Source organism: Petaurus breviceps, unplaced genomic scaffold (genome assembly GCF_028583685.1).
Source record: "Petaurus breviceps papuanus isolate PSGF00001 unplaced genomic scaffold, PetGlider_PUasm1.0 175, whole genome shotgun sequence".
Taxonomy (NCBI): Eukaryota; Metazoa; Chordata; class Mammalia; order Diprotodontia; family Petauridae; genus Petaurus; species Petaurus breviceps.
The window spans coordinates 63,561,645-63,579,401 of record NW_027185764.1 but is presented as its reverse complement, the minus strand read 5'-3'; the positions used below and the strand labels follow the sequence as shown (position 1 = coordinate 63,579,401).

The 17,757-nt window shown below is 35.0% G+C and overlaps 1 protein-coding gene across 2 annotated transcripts in view; it reads right to left on the bottom strand.

The window, feature by feature from the left end:
- The window catches only part of DCAF10 (DDB1 and CUL4 associated factor 10), a 56,275-nt gene that overhangs the window by 17,910 nt on the left and 20,608 nt on the right, over positions 1-17,757 (bottom strand). For both annotated transcript variants that reach the window (XM_069085288.1, XM_069085289.1), the window contains exons 2-4: positions 17,097-17,210; positions 12,871-13,068; positions 4,975-5,177 (exon numbers count right to left, since the gene is read on the bottom strand). In XM_069085288.1, coding sequence (XP_068941389.1) covers positions 4,975-5,177; positions 12,871-13,068; positions 17,097-17,210 — 515 coding nt within the window. The remainder of the gene's footprint in view (positions 1-4,974; positions 5,178-12,870; positions 13,069-17,096; positions 17,211-17,757) is intronic.

The following is a 17,757-nucleotide window of genomic DNA, read 5'->3' as shown; positions in this document are numbered from 1 at the left end:
CTGGCCAGCTCTCTATCCACTACTCCATATTACTATATAGCAATACAGTAAACATTGAAAAGATGGACCTTTGCATTCAAGGAAGCTTAGCAATTTCTTGAAAGCAATCCATCCTGTTCTCCTTTTCAATGCTAGAACGAGTTCATTATGCGGCTGTCTCAGATAATAGACAAGCTCTATGGGGTGTCTATTCAATTCCATGTTGAAATTTCAGCAGCTGACATTCTTCATTCATTTGTGTGGCTCTACATCCAGGTCTGTCCCACGGACGGGGGTATTCCTTCCAAGCCTTTGTCCTGGATCTTCTTCTCTTTTCCCACTATGCTATTTTACTTGGTGATCTCATCAGCTTTCATGTATTCAATTATTATTCCTATGTTGATGACTCTCAGATGTACTTATCTGGCTCAAACCTCCATTCATATCTCTGCCTCCTGGAACTAATAAGATATACCACAAATTTCTTAAACTCAACATGTCCAGAACTGAACTCATGCCTTTCCCCTCAAGAGCTCCCCTCTCTCTACCTTTCCTATAACTGTGGAGGGTACCACTATTCTTCCAGTCATTCAAGGCTCACAATCTAGGTGTCATCCTTGCTTCTTTACCATCTCACTCCACATATTCTTTCTGTTGCCAAGTTTCAGTCATTTCTACTTTCACATCTCTTCTCTATTACCCCTTCTCTCCTCTGACACCGCAACCAACTCAGCCTAGGCCCTCATCACCTCACACCCAGACTACTAAAACAGTCTACTTGTTGGTCTCCCTGCCAAGTTTCTCCCTTTTTTTTTTAAAGCTACCAGCTGTTCTGCTCAGTTTCAACTCCACAAATATCAGGCCTCCCCCAGAAAAAGCTCATTACCTGAAATCTCATTTTCTTAGAAACTGACTCACCTTTGATACTCCACACCTCCTCAGCACCCTCAGTTGCCTTCCCTTATGACTGGAGAGCAAAGCAATAACTTCTCTCAAGTCCTCCTTTTTCAGAGAGGTCAGGCTTTCCCCCCACTTAATTTCATTTACCATCAGTTGCTTGACAAGTGCCTGAACATCATCTTCTCATCCCCTCCTCCCACTTTGACCATGACCCACCCCCTCTTCAGCAACATTATATATACTGTCTTTCCCCCACAAGACAGCAAGGTCCTAGAGGACAGGGACTGTCTCTTTTTGTTATTTGTGTTGATAGTGCTTAGCTCAGTACCAGGCACTTATAAGTGTTTGCTGACTGACTGACTTGAGAAACAAGCCACAACTCCTTTTGAGGATTATAGCTCTTTTTCAGGAGGCTATTAAATAGCGGTTGCAAAACTTATTTAGCCTACCACCCTCTTTTCAAAAAAAAAAAAATTTACTCAGCACCCCTCTAAAAAGCTTTCTTTAGCCCTTTGGAAATTAAAAAAAAATTTGTGTCATTTCAAAAAAATATATAATTTTTTAAAATGACATCTTAAATTTAATAATTTATTGTAAATTTGAGAGTTTTTTCCTGAACTGAAATTCTGATGATGCAATACTGCATCATGTAACCATATAGTTTTGTATTGTAAATAAGTCATTACACACACATTCCTGACAATGCATGCTGGACTTTCATACAATGTATGATATGCTTGCCTGCCAACACTTACCTGTCAGCAGACTTGACCACTGACTAGTTATCACTTGCATTTTGTGTTTATTTGGAAAATAATGTAATCACTATACAACAGATGAAACATGTACAAATGGTTTTTCAAATTTTTCTTCTCTTCTATGCTTCCACCTTCCCCTTATTTATTTTTATTCAAGGCCCCCCAATTTCCCCTGAGGCTATTACTAACCTCCCCCTACACCCTTCAGGGGGCAGTATCCACTTTGGGAACCTCTGTAAAAATGTAATGGCATTTGATACAATAAGCACAATGTCATTCACAAACAGAAGCATCTAGAGCAAAGGCGACCAACTCATTCCCTGCCTACTGCCTCCAAAATAACAAAAATGTAATTGGGAAATGTTTAACAAAATAAAAATACAACACATATAATATTAATTTGTGGTTTTCTAAGTCAGTATGCAGGCATAGGTTTCTATTTGAGTTTAATAGCACTGATCTAGAGGACCTAACATCCACAAGGAATCCCTTTTCACTCTGGGCCCTGCAATGAATCTCCTCTATCAAGGTGGGAAATATCCTTTGACCAATTTAAGTTTGGGGTTTTTTTTTAATGTTTATTATCAGAGGGTCAAGGAACAGGGTAATTTCTGTTGTTATACCTTCCAAGGAATCTTCAATGATCTTGCTATGTGGATAGGAGACAACCTGCGATAAAAGAGCTTGTAAAGAGACATTTAATTCTACTGAATCAAATGCTTTTTCGTAATCAACAAACACAATGAGATCTTATAATTCTATTTTCAGTTAATTGTGAAATGGTAAAGATGTGGTTCATTACTGATTATGTCTCATGAAAGTTTGTTCATTCTCTTCTGATATCCTCATCATCCTGATTCATGTTCTCTCAGTCACTTTTTTCAGTATTAACATCATCCAAGATTTTTTTCCTACCTCTACATTATCTTTTTCTCCTTCAGATAACTTATATATTAGTTCCCCAACTGTCCTTACAATTGTATTACCTCCAATATAGATGTCCGCTATATATTTTTGGTCCAATCTAGTTATTTCTCTCCTTCCTGCAAGTAAATCAAGTGAAGCACTTAACTAAGGTACTTCATGGGTTTTTTAAAAATCTCATTCTGGCAATTAAATGACAGCGGCTAAATGTCTAAATATAAACATCGATACTTCTATCTAGGAAATACACTGCATATGGACACTGGGTCAGTCCCAGAAATGAAAAGGAAGAAAAAAGTAAGTGGACTGAATTTGGAAAATTTTAGTGCTTTTAATCACCCCAACCTCCTCAAAAAAATGTCTTTTTTAACATAAATATTCTCCTGATGAAGCCATGGGGTTATAAATGTTGAAACACCACAATTGTCCTAATGTTAAAAGTTGGTGTATGACCCAAAGGGCAAAAGAGACACATAGAGGAGATAAGTAGACTATAATATTCCTTATGCGTAAGAAGTGGAGTAAGAGATATTTCTGAGGAAGTGAATGATTGGAAATGGAGATAAGGATAATCAGGTATGAAGAACAAGGTTAATAAAAGGACAGAACAGCCTAAGAGCTGCAGCAGTATTCCTGAAATGTTCAAAGACCCGGGGGAAGGCAGCGTGCTGGGTAAATCCTTTGTGGAAGATCTGTAGGAGAACATGGACAAAAATCACAAGGGAAGAACAAGTAGAAATGGGTTACGATCTACAGTGAAGAAGAGAATACTCACACTGGTAAGATCATGAAAGTTAAAGTATAGTAAACTCAAATTATCTGACATCACTGACAAAAGGAATATTCCATTTAATAAACCAGTTAGTTGGATTAATGATGTTGCCATATAGAGCCTATATATATATACATTGACAATCTCAAAGAATTAGAATAAGATAGTCTCAACTTCCAAAGATTTTGTGTTCTAAAAATTAATTTGTTTCAGTTAATAGGAATTTGGCACATAATTTCCCAAAGAAACTATATTATAGGGGCGGCCAGGTAGCACAGCGAGTAAGAGCACGAGCCCCAGTGTCGGGATGACCTGGGGAATCGAATCTGGGCTCAGACACTTAGCACCCACCCAGAAACACCTGGCCGTATAACCTTGAGCAAGTTACTTAACCCCAATTGCTTAGGGGCAGCCAGGTGGCTCAGCGAGTAAGAGCACCGGCCCCAGTGTCAGGATGACCTGGGGACTGAATCCGGGCTCGGATACTCAGCACCACACCCAGAAATTACTGGCCGTGTAACCTTGACCAAGTTACTTAACCCCAATTGCTTAAAAAAAAAAAAAGAAACCATATTATAAATAACAGGTTCCCACAAAATCCTACTGAACACATTAAATAACGCGACTATTCTCCATTTGAATTCTATTAAATGTCTTTTCATGGCATGGGAATACCCTTGGGTTCTTGAAAGCTGCATGGGCTCAGCTCTAGCAAATGCTCCCTACCATGAGAAAGGCTTCAATATATCATTTGAAAACCAGTTAAAGTTTAGAATTTATGAGAAAACTTGCCATGATGTGAATTATTTTGGCCACTGCAACTTATGAAGGTATGGAAAGACTGTGATCTGCTTAAATATGAGAAGTACTCACAATAAATGAATTCATGGATCTTTTGAATTATAGCTGAACTACAGAGTACTAATTTATCTGGAGACCCCCTGAGGTCATGAATAAGTCTAGTCCAAAAGAAGGGAAGGACTCCACAGGAGTTAAATATTACTGTGTGCACGTGTGTGTATGTGTGTTGGCATGCACACCCATTAAAATGTGAGCTGCTTGAGGGCAGGAAGTATGCATTTGCCTTCTTTTGTATCCCCACAGCTTGGCATATTGCCTGACACATAAGTGCTTAATAAATGCTTGTTGACTAATTAGCAGCTGGTCATCAATATCTATGTGTCATTTATTACCAAGTGTTTCTAAGTTAAAGACTACATATGGAATAAAATACACATAAAACTATAATGAATAGATATTAGATCTTCCTTTGATAATTTCAAAAAGAGCTTTCATTTTCATTGTGAACATTAATCATAATCATAGTGATGACTCTTTGAAGTGTTCATTATTAATGCAACTATCAAGTTAGAAGAATGTAGCAAAAGAAAATCTGTGTATTTAGTATTCTCTCCTGTAACAACTGTTTGCAATGAGCCATAGACTAATGAACACCCAGATATATAAAGACACTATGTCAATGATACACAAATAACATGTTTTGAAAGTTCTTCATTCAATGATATTCATTCAGAACTGAGCTACTTCCTAGAATCTCTTGAATTCTTTCCTCTTTTTCTCAATCTTAGAACAATATCTGAATTTTAAGAAACTATTTTTTACTAAAGAAGCAAGACTTACCTGAAGTTGATGTAGTTCTTCTTGCCCTCAAAATTGGATAGCTTCCAACCTCTAAAGATTTTGTTAAGTCAAGATCATGTAAAATCAGAAGATAACCAGAAGAGGTTGAAATCAGCATTTTGGAACAGTCTGGAGTTAACCTCATCCGCATAAGAAAACGTGTATGAAAGAATTTCTTGTGTGGACATCCATCTTCTGTGCACCTAAAGATCAGAAGTAGTTGTCATTTAATAGATATTTACCCAGATAATTCTTAACCATTGCTTTTAAAATAGTGGTAACTGTTAATAAAAAAAAAAGTTAACCTATGTATAATACATTTCCATTTATCCAGAATAGCTGGAGATTAAAGCACAGAGTGTATCTTTCAAATCCAAGACTACTACCATACGAGAGTAGATAGTTTCATGAATTGCTGTGTCCAGAAGTGATTTGTTGCCTGGTGGCCAATTTCTTGGTTAAGTACTTCTCTGTATCAGATGAGACAAAAAATTTGTTGCTAACTTGTACCCAAAGCCTTCCAGTTTGCACTCTACTGGTACAAACCTTGAGAATTTAATCACCTCCTTGTTAGAATGAAGTACTGGGATAAGATGTTAGTTGAAGATACACTCTACATACATACATGCATACATATATACATACATATCTCACAATTATTTAAGTATTGACATATGGAAAAGAATGCAAACTAAAAGGAAAATAATACTTCTTTGAAAATTGAGAAAAATGATCTGGGATCTTACTGTATTTAAGGTTCATCATTATAAACATTAATTATTACTGTAGTATGTGTAAGGTATAGATTATAATGAATCTGTACTATGCTTAAAATACTCCAAATCGTCCCCTTTTTATTCTTTTAAAAAAATATAGTAAGTTTGACTACTTGTTCGCTGTGTCTCTCATGAAAGTAGAACAAGAGGAAAAAAGTGATTTTATGAACTTTCTATTTCTTTGGATACTAGATAAACAAGTTTACTGAACAAATATTCCCTATCCCATCAATGAAGAAAAACAACTTTCAAAAATAGCATAAGCAATACAGAGAAGAAAACAAGAGTCCCAAAACTGCTTCAGCTAACAAAAGCTTAATCTCTTTGACAACTGAAGAGATAATGGGAAAAAGCAACAATTCTTTAGAGTAAGGTTCTTAATTATTGATTTGGATAGATCCCTTAATTTAGGAAAAAATTACATCTTTATTTCACTACAATTGGTTTCCTTTATAATCCTATATATTTTCTTTTGGGGCAGTGGGATGACACAGTGGATAGAGTACCACGCCTGAAGTCAGGAGACTCTTCTTTCTATGTTCAAATGTGACCTCAGATACTTACTAGCTGTGTGACCCTGGGCAAATCACTTAACCCTGTTTGCCTCAGTTTCCTCATCCAGTAAAATGAACTGGAGAAGGAAATGGCAAACTACTCCAGTGTCTTTGCCAAGAAAATCTCAAATGGGGTCACAAAGAGTTAGACACAACTGAAAAATGACTGAACTGAAATATTTTATGTATTTAAAAACATTATTCTGAGAAAAGGTCAAGAGGCTTTATCAAACTGACAAAGAGGTCAATGACACAAAAAGGTTAAGAATGCCTATATTATAAAGTGATGTAAACAGAATCAGAAGAACATTGTACACAGAAGGAGCAATAGTGTAATGATTATCAACTGTGAAACTCTTGCTACTATAATCCACACAATGATTTTTATATATATAAAATTCAAGACAATTCCAAAGGACTCACACAGAAAAATGCTATCTACATCCAGAGAGAAAATTAAGGAACTCTGAGTTACCTACTGAAGCATACTTTTTTCCACTTAAATTTCTTGCCTTTTAGGGGGGCAACATGGTTAATATGTTTTATATGACTTCACATATATAACTGATATCATACTGCTTGCATTCTCAATGGGTGGGGAAGGACCTGAAGGGAAGAAGAGAACTGGGAACTCAAAATTTTAAAAATTAACATTAAGACAAATAATTATTTTTTAAAAATGCCTGCATTAGAGAACAAACTTATTTGTAAAACACTGGAGGAAGAAAGTGTAAGATGTGTTATCATCTATATTATGTATATAGTAGAGGGGAAAAAGAGCCTGTTTAAAAAATTAGCATAAGCCAAAACATTCCAATCACATTTAGAGTTGACCTTAGATGGAAGAAACAAAGAGAAGAATTGGAAGAGATCAGTCAATGTGTTTGTATTCATCCATTCTTATCATCAGTGACAGTGGAACATCTATATGGCATCCCATGTTTTGTGCGAGGAAATGGAAATGGCATTTAACAACATGAAGCTGAGGAATTATTAGGCCTAATTAAATACATAATATACAGAAGAAATCTGTGCTGTAAGCACAGGTTTACACAATGGTAAAGGTACTTGGGGATCTATTTTCAAAATATCCATGAGGGAAAAATTCCAGAAAAACAAAAAAAAATCACAGATACTATCATCTCCCTCTTTCCCCCTCAAAAAACAAATTACTGAGAAAGAGAGCAGTAACTACTGACATATAAGTTGACTTTCTCATATCTGTAAAATCACTGTAAGACTGTCTATTCAATGGACAATTTTGATTACACACCACTGAAGTTTTTGCACAAACAAAAGCAACAGTTAAAATTGGAAGGAGAAGACTTAAATGCAGCAAAGTTCTCTGAAAAAAGTCTGATATGCAAGATATACAGGGAATAAAAATATCTATTTAAAAATAGCCATTCCCCAACAGAAAAGAATTCTAAACATATGAACAGACAGTTCTCACGGAAAGGCAAGCTACCAACAATATGAAAAAAAATGTCCAAATCACTAAAAATAAGAAAAATACAAGTTCAAATAACTCTAAAGTTTCACCTCATACACATCAGACTGGTGTAGAGACACAAAATATCTTCATAGTAACACACTGTTGGAGAAGTTATTAAGTGGTTAAGCTATTCTAGAAAATAATTTGGAACTATACCCAAAAAATCACTAAAGTATGCCTACACTCTGAATTTACTACTACGAGGCTCATGCCCCAACAGACCAGACTGAGGGAAAGGATCACCTTTTGTTGTAACAAATACCTGGAAAATTAGGGAATGGTTGAACAAAAAAATGGCATATGAAGTTAACAGAACAGTATTGCACCCTAAGAAATTCAGAGAGAGCTAAAAAAACTGGGGAAGATTTGTACGAACTGATGCAGAGTACAGTGAGCAGAACCAGATGAGTATTTATATAATCACCACAACAAAACAGAAGAAAACAACTATGAAAAATTTAAGAATTCTTGATCAATGCAATGAAAAATCACAACTCTAGTAGACTGATAATACAATCTATCTCTTGGTAAAGATATAGTAGAACATAGATATAAATGAGAGACGAATGAGATGTACATTTTTAGATTCATCCAAACAGAAATCACTTTGCTTAGATTAAGCTCATTTGTTGCAGAAAGGTGGCGGGGCTTGGACAGACTAGTGAAACAATATAATAATGTTTAAAAAAACCACAAAAATGTTATGAAACATTTTAAAAATATACATAAGAAAACAGAAGAACATTTAGAAGAGGACAAAGACAAGCAGAGCAATGTTGGTTATATCCCATGACATTTAATATATATTTTAAAAAAACATAAAAATTATCTATGTTCTACTGTATTTTGTTAAATATTTTCCAATTACATTTTAATCTGGTTCGAGGCTGCAACAGGAAGTGTTGCAGAGTCCTATATTGAATACCTCTAATGTTGGATATTCAGCATAAAATCCAAATGGAAAATTTTCTATATAGATGGTAACGTTCTCCTGATACTTTTGTTTGTAATTTTGGTTTGTAATTTATTTTGTAATTTTGATTTTTATCAAGCCCTATATCGCTATAGGGTCTCTTCAATAAAATTCACTGCAACTCAAAATTAAATGGTCTAACAATCAACACAGGAAAAGCCAAAAAGATTAAGAAAACATTTTAGATTCCTTAAATACTAGAATAGATAGCCTGAGTTTTATTTGTGTGTGTGTGTGTGTGTGTGTGTGTGTGTGTGTGTGTGTGTGCTGGGAAAGTGAAAGTACTATAGAAAGCTTGCCTCAGGATTGAACAAAATAAATTGGATGAACTATGCAGTATTTTCATATGACCCCAAGTTTCTCCCTATTGCTAAAGTCCAACTTTTTAAACACTAATATTTCCCACATAATACTCTATGGCTAATGAAATCAAGGAACACAATGACCTTAGAAAAGTCGAAACTCCAAGTGACCCAAAATTTTGGTAATGAATGACAAAATCATAGTGGGGTTATAAGTATCCTATACCCAAGGATGGCTTAAACATAAAATTGGAATAAAATCAAGACCATGTATGACTAGACAAGATGATGAGAATTAAGCACAAGAAATAGATGGACAGCTTAAATGCTGCAGTGGTATTTACAAAATATTGCCTGGGCAAGGTTTTGTGCCTCTTATGCCAAGCTGTTCTCTTTCAATTCTTTCTTCCATAATTTTCATTTTTTTTCAAATTTTTTCTCTAGCTCATTTAATTAAAAAATATTCTCTAATTTTTTTTTATCTTATGCTTCATCTATTCTAGGAATTCCAGTTGAATTTGTGCCAAATCTGTGTTTTGCATGAGGCTTTACTTTTAGATGTTTAGTAGCATTGTTCTCTTCTTTTGGATGTGTCTTGAGCATCACTGTCACCACAATAGCTGGTTCGATATTTTTTTTTGTTTGCTCATTCTTCAAGCCTACTTCCTGACATCTGACTTTATGTTAGGTTCTGGGCACTGATAGGAATGTCTGGGCTAGACTTCCTTTAGTGAACTTTTGTACCTCTTTTTCCATTTGTACAATTCTGCTTTTTAAGGCATTCTTCTCTTCATTGGCTTTTTGGGCCTCTTTTACCATTTGGGTTAGTCTATTTCTTAAAGTGTTATTTTCTTCAGTATTTCTGGGGGTCTCCTTTACCAAGCTGTTGACTCATTTTTCATGATTTTCTTGCATCACTCTCACTTCTCTTCCCAATTTTTCCTCTATTTCTCTTACTTGATTTTCAAAATTCTTTTTGACCTCCTCCATCACCTATGACCAATTCATATTTTTCTTGGTGGCTTTTGATACAGGAGCTTTGACTTTGTTGTCTTCTTCTGGTTGTATATTATGATCTTCTTTGTCACCAAAGTAAGATTCCATAGTGTGACATTTTTTTTTACGCAATTTACTCATCTTCCCAGCCAAATACTTGACTTTATAACTCTGCTTCCAGTGGGGGTGGGTTACTGTCCCAGGCTTCTGGGATTTTGTATCAGCAGCTGGATCCCCCACTGTCTGTAGGCCCAGAGCTCCAGAAGCAGCCACGGTTGCCTCCACCAGCCCAGGGCTGGGGCCGGACTGTACTCTTTCACCCAGCTCCCACAGAGTTCCCCCACTGACCTTCCACGCTGTTCCTAGAGTTTGTGAGTTGAGAAGTTTGGAAACTGCCACAGCTGCCGGCAATTTAATCCCCTGAGACCTGCTCAGGCCCTGTCTGCACCAGGCACAGCCCAGGCCAAACTGTACTCTACTCCCAGCCTGATGCGATATATCCTTTCTATTGGCCTTCCAGGCTGTCTTGGGCTGGAGATGTGTTTCACCCTGTCATTTTGTGAGTTCTATAGCTCTAGAATTTGTTTAGAGTCATTTTTTACAGGTACTTGGAAGGGCTTGGGGGTGAGCTCAAGCAGATCCCTCCTTTTACTTCACCATCTTGGCTTTGCCCCCTTCTGGGCTAGTCTTCCTACTGCTTTTTTGGGGTATGAGGTATTGTATTATTCTACAATCTCAGAAAGAGCTCAGATTGGAGCCCTGCAAGTTTTCAGTACTTCCAAAGTGTTATGATCCAAGTCATATTTGGAAAAATGTCTGATTTCTAACCCCCTGTTCCCCAAGTTCCTGACTCAAATTTTGGGTTAGCCCCTGGCTAGCATTCTAGGAGACGGCTGCTATTGTCAGTCACCATAAGATTTCCATCTAAAATCACATGATAACATAATTCCTTTTCAAAAAACTTTAAATGCATTTATAAGTTTCTTTGTTTAATAGATAAGAAAGTATGCATTCCTCTTAGTATATGATGCACCCATAGAAAAAAGGTGATAATATTTTATATCTATAGAACACTTTACAATAAACTCATGTACGTTTCTCATTCGCTTCTTTAAGGAAGATAGGACTCTCCATTATTATTACCATTATACTAATGAAGAAACTAATTCCAAGAAAATTAAGTATTGTACCCACAGTCACATGTCTGATACACTCAAATCTTCAAACTCTTCTTTCCACTACAGTAGGTTGCCTTGAGATAAAAAATAAACAACAATGGGGTACTGTAACAACTCCCTAATTAGCCATAATTATTCACGAAACTATCTACTAAAGATAGCAGTATGCAACCTATACCAGTGGACAGTGTGCCCACATCCAAGAAATCAAAGTACTAAAATAACAATTTCCTAGTCTGTTAACACTGATTCATATATACTATAGACTTGCAGCACACATCCAACCTAACATTTTCTATTATCATTCTAAAGCAAGGGTTCTTCACTTTTTATGTATGTTACAGACCTATTTGGCAGCCTCTTGAAACCTATCAGCCCTTCTCAGAATAATCTTTTTAAATGCATAAAATAAAAAACACTGAGTTATAAAAGAAACCAATTACATTTAAATACAACTATAAAAAATATTTTTTTTAAAAACTCTGCAAACCTCAGGTTAAGGACCTGTACCCTAAAGGGTGAGATTGGTGCTGCTAAAAGTCTACCACATCAGAAGTGTTAAAACAATCCCAAATGTTTAATACTGAGTGGATCCCAAACAGATTAAAATATAATTGAGAAATATTTAACAAAACAAATAAAAATAAAATAGAGCAAAGATAACATTAACATGTGGTTTTCCAAGTCAATATATGGCCTGCAGGGATCCTTATGTACAGTTTTGTGGCTCCCCACTTCATTTCAATTTGACATCACTGGTCTGCATCATTATAGTAGGGGCAGTCTCTATCTCTCTCTCTCTTTAAATCACAGATTACATCTGGCCCAGACAGTGGAACATTAACACAATTTCACTACTTGTACCATTTATTCTCTGAAAGAACTTTTTAGATCTGGCTTTGATGTATCAGGTATTATAGAGATTAAGGACTGCACCTGTGATTCATCAGTATGAAATCCTCCTTGATGGGGAAACATCCTCTACCAATGCAGGCTGGCACTTTATTTCCATTTGGAGTCTTAGAGAGTTGCCCATAACAAAGAGAATAAGCAACTTGCCAGTATGTGTCAGAGGCAGGATCTGAACCAAGATCTTTCTGGCTTAAAAGTCAGCTCTCTATCCACTATGCCATGATGCTTCTCTTTAAAGTAACAGTACATTGTAAATATAAAGTTTCTTGAATGACAATTTTTTTTTCACTTAGACAACTAATATTTTAGCACAAGAAAGTTCAAGTAAAAATATTGCATTATGAATACTAAGTTAAACAGGAAAAAGGAGAAAACATTCTTCAAAAAAGACTATTTTAGGTAAAAAGCATTATCTGTACAGTACCAGAGAAATAATCAATTAATATAATACACTTCAGTTCTAAACAGGGAATCATGAAAATATTTCTCTTTAAAACACTCATTTTGTAGACACTTATTAATCTATTAAGTTTTGGTATGCTTTTCAAATTCTTCAAATAGAAGTGACTAGGAGACAGCAAATTATAGTCTCATGATATGAATTTTTTCCTTGTTGTTCAGTCATCTTCTGCTCTAAAGATCTATAAACAAACAGGTTAATTTGTTCACAGTTTACTCTTTTTTTTTTTACTTTTCCCCTCCTCACAAACCTGTTAGTGTCCCAAATGATGACATTTCCATCGAATCCTGATGTAACTAAGAGTCTTGTATTAGTGTCATATTCAATGTTCTTCACCCAGCTAGTGTGACCATGTAAAGTGCACACTTTTGAGTTTAATTTTCTCAGATCCCAAAGGGCTATTGTAGTGTCATCAGAACATGTTGCAAACAGTCTATTATCCAGAAACCTACCAAAAAAAAAGTAAAAAGGAAAATCAGTTAATTTCCTCTTAATAAATATAGTCAGAAATATCTCCAACAATACCATGTCAGAATAGTAAAAAACAAAACAAAACATGTCACAAAATGTTTTTTAAAGATATTCAGTGGTACCAAGAGGGTCAAGTTGAAATAAACTGTGGACAAAGATAGACATTCTCAGTTTTCGTTTGGGATGGGAAATAAAGCAGGCACAAGATAACAGAAATCTTAATGTGTAACATAATCCAAAGCAAATATGGCACACGTGCCACATATAAAAAAAACTTTAGCGCCAATGGAAGACATATTGGCAAAGGGATTACTATGGACATAACTATTTAAGGTAAATTAGTGTTATTAATTAAAGTTTACCAAAATGGTATTTTTAGTCTGTTCATAAATATGGAGCTAGAAAGAAGCTCAGAGGCCCATCTATTTCAGCCTCTTCATTTTAGAGATGAGTTAAACCGAGGCTCATACAGGTTAAAGTAAATAAGCAAATACCAGAAGCAAAACATATACAATGGTCTTCCCCTTTATATAACTAAATGGATTTATAAGCATTAGTACCAAAAGTTGTCAAATGGCAGATTCAATGTATTTGGCCAAATAGTAACAATAATCTTAGGTCAACTAAATAAAATAATTTTAAACTTGTAATTTTATAAAAATAATAATTTACATTTATATAGTATTTTAAGGTTTATAATAACCCGATTCCCAAACCTCAGACTACAATACTGATTCCCAATCCAAAGGTTCTCCATTACTATACAATGACTCTCAATGTTTATTTTGTCTTTAATTTTGATTAAATGGATTTTGAAGTTGCATTAATTTTTAAATTTTACAAATATAGTAAAAATTTCATTAAATGGAAATATATCCCAGATACAAGTACATACCCCTCCCCAACACACACACACAAACTAGCCGTGTGACCTTGGGCAAGTCACCCAACCCCAACTGCCCTCAAAAAAAAACCAAAACCAATCACAATTTGGAAACATCTTATCATTGAAATATTTACTTCAAAGCAATAAAATCATTTTTAAAATAATGTGTTCTGATATGTTCACTAACCAATACTTTTTCCCTCTCTAAAAATATATTCCCAACAATATAATGGGAAATAAGCAACCAAAAAAGGGCACTCAAGTGTTAGGATTCCCTACAATTGCAAATGAGTTAGAAATCTACCATTCCCACATCCACTTAATCACCAAAGGGAGGAAACCCCTACAAATAAGGAATGTCAGGACTGAATGATGAATCAATGGTGTGGATTCAAACTCCATTATCCTCCCCCCAAAACAATAAACATGTCATGTATCAAGGAAATTTTCCTCCTCTCACTTGAGTAATCAATATAAGGAAAAACACACATTGTCAGATATACAAGTTCTAACTACAAAATACATACTGGATATCTGCAACAATTAATTTTTGGGAAAATACTAATCTCTGAATAAGAAAGAACCCTTCATGGATACACCAATTGTAATCCTCTATTCTATAGCCAACTATTGATCAAAGTCTTTCTGGTAATATAAAATAAAGTTAATATGGATAAATAAAACCTACCGGTAAAAAAAAAATGTTTCTTCACTAACCATAGCCTCCCTGTCCCCCAAACCCATCCATTTTACTAAAGCTGACAGAAAAATTGACAAAATTGTATTTTTCCAGTTACCTTTCATTCTACTGTAATTTATTTGCAACTACACATAATTAACTACATAGTAGCCATGTTCACTGACCCCCAAGATAACTTCTCCTTACCAGCAGAAGTGCTAATCAACTGCAGAATGTAGAAAAGAAGTAGAAATGCAAGGAATCCAGACAATCAGCTCTTTTCCTCTCCCAAAAAGTTAGCAGTCTATGAAATGGAGAGTTCAATGCACCCTCCCTCCCCCCAAAAGGAGCCTTAAGACAACTAGAAAGCCTACCACCTACTATTAGTTAATCAATTCCAAGAGAATATACTAGACTAAAATCAGAAGATGCACTAGGGAAACAGAGTCCTGAACTCTCCTTAATCACCCATACATACCTGGAAAAACCCCAGTTCAGTTCTATTGCATCAAAAATCCACCTACATATCCACAAAGACACCTAGGAGTACAAACAATATAAGATCCTACAATATTGTAAAACTTCAGCAACATCTGAAATTGTCTTGAATATTCTATTAATTGGTAACTATGATGGCTTAAATAGGATAAAATGCCCTATCTTTTCCCCCAATTCTTCCAATTTGTGTTCCTTGCAAAGCTGAATTCTTCAAATAATATCTGAGATAATCTGTATCAGATTACATACTGTCTTGGAAAGGAGGCGAAGGAAGGGAGAAAAAAATTTGGAACTCAAAATCTTATAAAAGTGAATGCTGCAAACTATCTCTGCATATAATTGGAAAAGTGAAATACTATTTCATTCAAATATTACATAGCAGAGCACGAGTTTAAATTTAAAGAAAAATAAAAAAAAGACCAAATTACATTTCAAACATCTAAAATTCTAAAGATGAATGACTATTTTTCCATGTTACATAATTAGACATACTAACCTTAACAAAAGTATAATTTACTTTAAAATATAAAACATGAGTCCCTGTCATGCTAAAATCTGTGAGAATTTATATGAACTCTTCAAAAAAAAATTAAAGAAACAATATGTGGCACTACAAGAGTACTAGCTAGAATCAATGATTTCACAGCAAATTACCATGTAAAAACCACGTGGATTACAAGAGTAAACTGTTATCATAGGGAGTACAATTTACATGTCATTTTTTTCTCTCCCACCACCAGAAGCAAAAAAAAAAAGGCTATGCACAATGATTAGTTTTTTTTAACTCATATATTCCCACAAGATAACATTTTTGTAATACCCAAAATCTACAAAGTAAGACCTCACTTAACCAGATGTCTCTTATCAAGCAACTTCAACTTTCTCTAACAGTGGGTCAATAAATCTGAAGCTCTCTGATCCCTTAAAGCCTCTGAGATGAAACTCATATTTTAATCACGGCAGAATCTTTGCTCACTTGGAGCAGATTTACTAATCATACACATAAATTTTATAAATGTGGTAGAACAGAAAGACTATGAGTTGGGAGTACTAGTTCTAACCACCAATGATTAGCTGTGTGCCTCTGGGCAACTCAGTGGGCCTCAATTTTCACATCTGTAAAATGAAGAGATTTACAAGATAAATGGCAAAGTCCCTTTCAGTGCTAAAAATCAAAGATCCTGAGGGACCTTGGTTATCTGTTTTCACAGTTCATAGAAAAGAAAATAAATGGGGTTAGAGCAAGCACACTGACACCAATAGAAGAGAGACAGAAAACTATTAAAAGGAAGTAAAAGGAACCAAAAAGTACAGCAGGAAAGAGTTACCTCATATAGAGGCAATTCCCCCCAACCCAAAAACATATACACATGAAAATACTAGAGGGCTGGGGCAGTTAGGTGGCACAGTGAATAGAGCACCGGCCCTGGAGTCAAGAGGACTTGAGTTCAAATCCAGCCTCAGACACTTAACACAAAAACTAGCCATGTGACCTTGGGCAAGTCACTTAACCCCAATTGCCCGTAAAAAAAAAAAAAAAAGAAAATACCAGAGGGCATCACTATATCGCAGCAGAGTATAACTGCAAATCATAAGTCATGAGTCATAAAGACAAGTTTAAATCACATTGTGTTTAAGTGGGTAAGGAAGTGTAAAATACATTCTGAGGAGAGACAGAAATTTATAGGTATACACACAGATATACATACACATATTTTATGCACATATAAATGAGATGTATATATACATGTGTACGTGTGTTTAACAGAAGTTTTTGTTCCCAAGGGGATAAGGTTATTTGAAATATCCAAAGGCATATAAAACATCTCACTCCTCAAAGATATCAAAAAAATGGGATATTTAGTGTTTCCAACACTTTGCAAAACATAACATTTTAAGGCCACACTGAGCTTTTACTATTTTCTATAAATAACTTACTAACCTGATATTATTTACACAGTCTTCATGAGCTTCAGAAAGTGTTTTTATATGCTTCGAAGATATGGGGTCAAAAAGAAGAACTTCAGTCTGTTCACAAGCAACTGTCAACACTGACCTAAAAGAAAGTAAACATTATTTTTTTTTAAAGATTCCTAGCATTTCTTTTAGTCAATAAAGTCCTACTCTTTTCAGCAAAATTATGCTTACTCATGTCCATTTTACATTCAATTCCTAAATTCAACATTTACCAAAACCCAAATATCAATATTCACATGGCTAACAAAAATACTTAATTTTCAGAGGTATGCTTTATTTCATATAAACACTTTAAAATATTAGGAAAAATACACTTTTAACCATATATTTCTACCAATGTAGATATAGACTAAGCTGATATCCACAATCTATTTAAATCAGATCAAATAGTCCATGATCCTTTATATACTTCCTGACCACCAGTATATGTAAATGCTTCAGAGAATAACTATTACATAAATAATTACAGAAGTTTAAAGCAAAAATTATTTAAACTGACTTCTGACCTCATCACTAATTTGAAACAGATCTCTCCAAAGTTGCCAATGATCTTTTAACTGCTGGATTTGCTGGTTTCTTCTCGGTCCTCATCCTTCAATGTTGCATTGATATTGTTAACCACTTAT